General features: G+C 53.0%; 1 protein-coding gene across 1 annotated transcript in view; it reads left to right on the top strand.

The window, feature by feature from the left end:
• Positions 1 to 249: 249 nt before the first annotated feature.
• LOC107307246 (DNA (cytosine-5)-methyltransferase 1-like) overlaps positions 250 to 4,373 on the top strand; it is a 5,185-nt gene continuing 1,061 nt past the window's right edge. Inside the window, exons 1-7 of the mRNA XM_015850735.2 lie at positions 250 to 345; positions 462 to 513; positions 649 to 732; positions 1,295 to 1,404; positions 2,739 to 2,857; positions 2,999 to 3,091; positions 3,918 to 4,016. Coding sequence (XP_015706221.1) covers positions 329 to 345; positions 462 to 513; positions 649 to 732; positions 1,295 to 1,404; positions 2,739 to 2,857; positions 2,999 to 3,091; positions 3,918 to 4,016 — 574 coding nt within the window. The 5' untranslated portion in view covers positions 250 to 328. The remainder of the gene's footprint in view (positions 346 to 461; positions 514 to 648; positions 733 to 1,294; positions 1,405 to 2,738; positions 2,858 to 2,998; positions 3,092 to 3,917; positions 4,017 to 4,373) is intronic.

A 4,373-nucleotide genomic window follows, 5' to 3' on the forward strand; every position in this document is an offset into this window, starting at 1 on the left:
GTTCTGGTTGGGTTTTGGTTGGTTTTGGTTGGGTTTGGGTTGGGTTTTGGTCGGGCCTTGGTTGGGTTGGGTTTTAGTTGGGTTGTGGTTGGGCTTTAGTTGAGTTTGAGTTGGGTTTTTATTGGGTCTTGGTTGGGTTTTGGTTGAGTTTTGGTTGGATTTTGGTTGGATTTTGGTTGAGTTTTGGTTGGGTTGAGCCTCAGTTGGGTTCATTGATGTCACAGCTGGGTTTGGGTTTGGGTTGGGTGCTATTTGGGACCTCCATCTTGTCGCTCCATCATCCAACCTCCATCTTCTCCCCAAGGAACAGGACGAGAAGAGGCTCAAAATGGAAACCAAAGAAGGGTGAGGAGCTCGGGGCCATTTTAGGTCCCATTATGGGGTCAAGTTATGGGGCTGGACCCACTCAGGCCCCCCCACAGGTTATGGGGCTGACGGCGATTCTCTTTTCTCCCCCATAGATCTGAGCTAAAGGACGAACTCACTCAGGTTAAAACCTCAACGCCCGCCAAAGTGAGTTGACGTTGGGGTCATTTTGGCGTCTCTGCCTTTAGGGTTGACCCCATAAAGAGGGTAAAACCCCATAGAAGACCCCAAAGAAGGTTCCATGGGGGGGGGGGGGTTGATGATGCATTACATGTCTTATAGACCACCCCTCCCAAATGCCTCGACTGCCGGCAATACCTCGACGACCCCGACCTCAAGTTCTTCCAAGGGGACCCCGACGATGCGGTAATAGGGTTCTACCAGCCCCATCTATGGGGGATGCCAATGGGGGGCGTCTATGAGGGTCTATGGGGTGGGATTTGGGTCCTTAAAGTTGTGTATCCCCCATTCCCGGTGGTCTATGGGTGGGATTTGGGTCCTTGAAGTCGTGTGTGTGTCCCCCCATCCCCCATAGAGGGGTCTATGGGGTGGGATTTGGGTCCTTAAAGTTGAGTTCCCCCATTCCCAGGGGTCTATGGGTGGGATTTGGGTCCTTAAATTGTGTTCCCCCCCTTCCCGGGGGTCTATGGGTGGGATTTGGGTCCTTGAAGTCATGTATGTCCCCCCATCCCCCATAGAGGGGTCTATGGGGTGGGATTTGGGTCCTTCAAGTTGTGTATCCCCCGTTCCCAGGGGTCTATGGGTGGGATTTGGGTTCTTAAAGTTGGGTTCCCCCCCTTCCCGGGGGTCAATGGGTGGGATTTGGGTCCTTGAAGTCGTGTATGTCCCCCCATCCCCCATAGAGGGGTCTATGGGGTGGGATTTGGGTCCTTAAAGTCGTGTCCCCCCCCCATTATGTGGGTCTCAGCTGGAGGAGCCCGAGATGCTGACGGACGAGCGTCTGTCCATCTTCGACGCCAACGAGGACGGCTTTGAGAGCTACGAGGACCTTCCTCAACACAAGGTCACCTCCTTCAGGTCAGCGGCTGAACCCAAAGGGCTTGGGGGTGGGGGGTTAGGGTTAGCCCCAAAACCTAACAAATCTGCCCCAAAACCCAACATATCCAACCCAAAACCTAACCAATCAACCCCAAAACCCAACAAATCAATCCCAAAGCCCAATAAATCCACCCCAAAACCTAACAAATCTGCCCCAAAACCCAACGTATCCAACCCAAAACCAACCAATCAACCCCAAAACCCAACAAATCAACCCCAAAACCCAACAAATCTACCCCAAAACCCAACATATCCACCCCAAAACCAACCAAATCAACCCCAAAACCAACCAAATCAACCCCAAAACCCAACAAATCAACCCCAAAACCCAACAAATCAACCCCCAAAACCCAACAAATCTACCCCAAAACCCAACAAATCTACCCCAAAACCCAACAAATCCACCCCAAAACCCAACATATCAACCCCCAAACCCAACACATCCACCCCAAAACCCAATAAATCTACCCCCAAAACCCAACAAATCTACCCCAAAACCAACCAAATCAACCCCAAAACCAAACAAATCAACCCCAAAACCCAACAAATCCACCCCAAAACCCAACAAATCGACCCCAAAACCCAACATATCAACCCCCAAACCCAACACATCCACCCCAAAACCCAACAAATCCACCCCAAGACCCAACAAATCCAATGAATCCACCCCAAACCTCCCCATATCCACCCCAAAACCCAACAAAACCCCAAACGGGGGCAAATCCAACCCAAAAAACCCCTCCATCCCCATCAGTGTCTACGACAAACGGGGTCATGTCCCACTCCAAAACCCAACATATCCAACCCAAAAACCCAAAATAGCCACCCCAAAACCCAACAAATCCAATGAATCCACCCCAAACCTCCCCATATCCACCCCAAAACCCCCCATATCAACCCCAAAACCCCACAAATTCAACCCAAAATCCCCTCCATCCCCATCAGCGTCTACGACAAACGGGGCCATGTCCCACTCCAAAACCCAACATATCCACCCCAAAACCCCCCATATCCACCCCAAAACCCCCCATATCCACCCCAAAACCCCCCATATCCACCCCAAAACCCCCCATATCCACCCCAAAACCCCCCATATCAACCCCAAAACCCCACAAATTCAACCCAAAAACCCCTCCATCCCCATCAGCGTCTACGACAAACGGGGCCATGTCCAACTCCAAAACCCAACATATCCAACCCCAAAACCCAACAAATCCACCCCAAAACCCAACATATCCACCTTAAACCCAACACATCCACCCCAGCCCCAAAACCCCACAAATTCAACCCAAAATCCCCTCCATCCCCATCAGCGTCTACGACAAACGTGGCCATCTCTGCCCCTTCGACACCGGGTTGATCGAGAGGAACATCGAGTTGTATTTCAGCGGCGTCGTTAAACCCATTTACGACGACAACCCATGTTTGGATGGTGAGGTCCGGTCCGGTTTCGGGATAGGATGAAGCTGTGAAGCCCCCAGCCCCATTTCTCTATGGGGTCTCTCTCTATGGGGTGGGGGGATATTGAGGAGGGGGATTAAGGTTGATATGGGGTCGGTTTCTCTTCTTGTAGGTGGGGTGAGGGCCAAGAAGTTGGGGCCCATCAACGCGTGGTGGATCACGGGATTCGATGGAGGGGAGAAGGCGCTCATTGGGTTCACTACAGGTGGGTGAGGGGTGGGGGTCCGAGACCCCTTCATGGGTGTCCAACCCATTCATGACCTTGAAGGACCCTTCCAACCCAACCCACCCAACCCCATGGTTCTTTGACCTTCAAAGACCCTTCCAACCCAACCCAACCCACGGCTCTTGGACCTTCAAAGACCCTTCCAACCCAACCCAGCCCATCACTCTTTGACCTTCAAAGACCCTTCCCACCCAACCCAACTCACAGCTCTTTGACCTTGAAGGACCTTTCCAACCCCTTTACGACCTTCAAGGACCCTCCCAACCCCTTTACGACCTTCAAGGACCCTCCCAACCCCTTTACAACCTTCAAGGACCCTCCCAACCCCTTTACGACCTTCAAGGACCCTCCCATTGCCCCGCAGCCTTTGCCGACTACATCCTGATGGAGCCCAGTGATGAGTACGCCCCCTTCCAACCCATTTACGACCTTCAAGGACCCTCCCAACCCAACCCAACCCAACCCAACCAACCCAATCAACCCCACGGTTCTTTGACCTTTAAGGACCCTTCCAACCCATTTATGACCTTGAAGGACCCTTCCAACCCAACTCCCCCACGGTTCTTTGACCTTTAAGGACCCTCCCAACCCCTTTACGACCTTGAAGGACCCTTCCAACCCAACCAACCCAACCAACCCACCCCATAACTCTTCAACCTTCAAGGACCCTTCCAACCCAACCCAGCCCAACCCAACTCCCCCATAGTTCTTTAACCTTCAAGGCCCCTCCCATCCCATATATGACCCTGTAAGGACCCTCCCAACCCATATATGACCCTGTAAGGACCCTCCCATTGCCCCGCAGCCTTTGCCGACTACATCCTGATGGAGCCCAGCAACAACTACGCCCCCTTCCAACCCATTCATGACCTTCAAGGACCCTCCCAACCCAACCCACCCCATGGCTCTTTGACCTTCAAAGACCCTTCCAACCCAACCCAACCCATCCCAACCAACCCACCCAAAGGCTCTTCGACCTTCAAGGACCCTCCCAACCCCTTTACGACCTTCAAGGACCCTTCCAACCCAACCCAACCCACCCCATGACTCTTTAACCTTCAAGGACCCTCCCAACCCATTCATGACCTTTAAGGACCCTCCCAACCCAACCAACCCAACCCACCCCATGACTCTTCGACCTTTAAGGACCCTCCCAACCCCTTTACGACCTTCAAGGACCCTCCCAACCCATTTACGACCTTGAAGGACCCTTCCAACCCAACCCAACCAACCCAACCCACCCCACGGCTCTTGAAGGACC

Source organism: Coturnix japonica, unplaced genomic scaffold (assembly GCF_001577835.2).
Source record: "Coturnix japonica isolate 7356 unplaced genomic scaffold, Coturnix japonica 2.1 chrUnrandom520, whole genome shotgun sequence".
Taxonomy (NCBI): domain Eukaryota; kingdom Metazoa; phylum Chordata; class Aves; order Galliformes; family Phasianidae; genus Coturnix; species Coturnix japonica.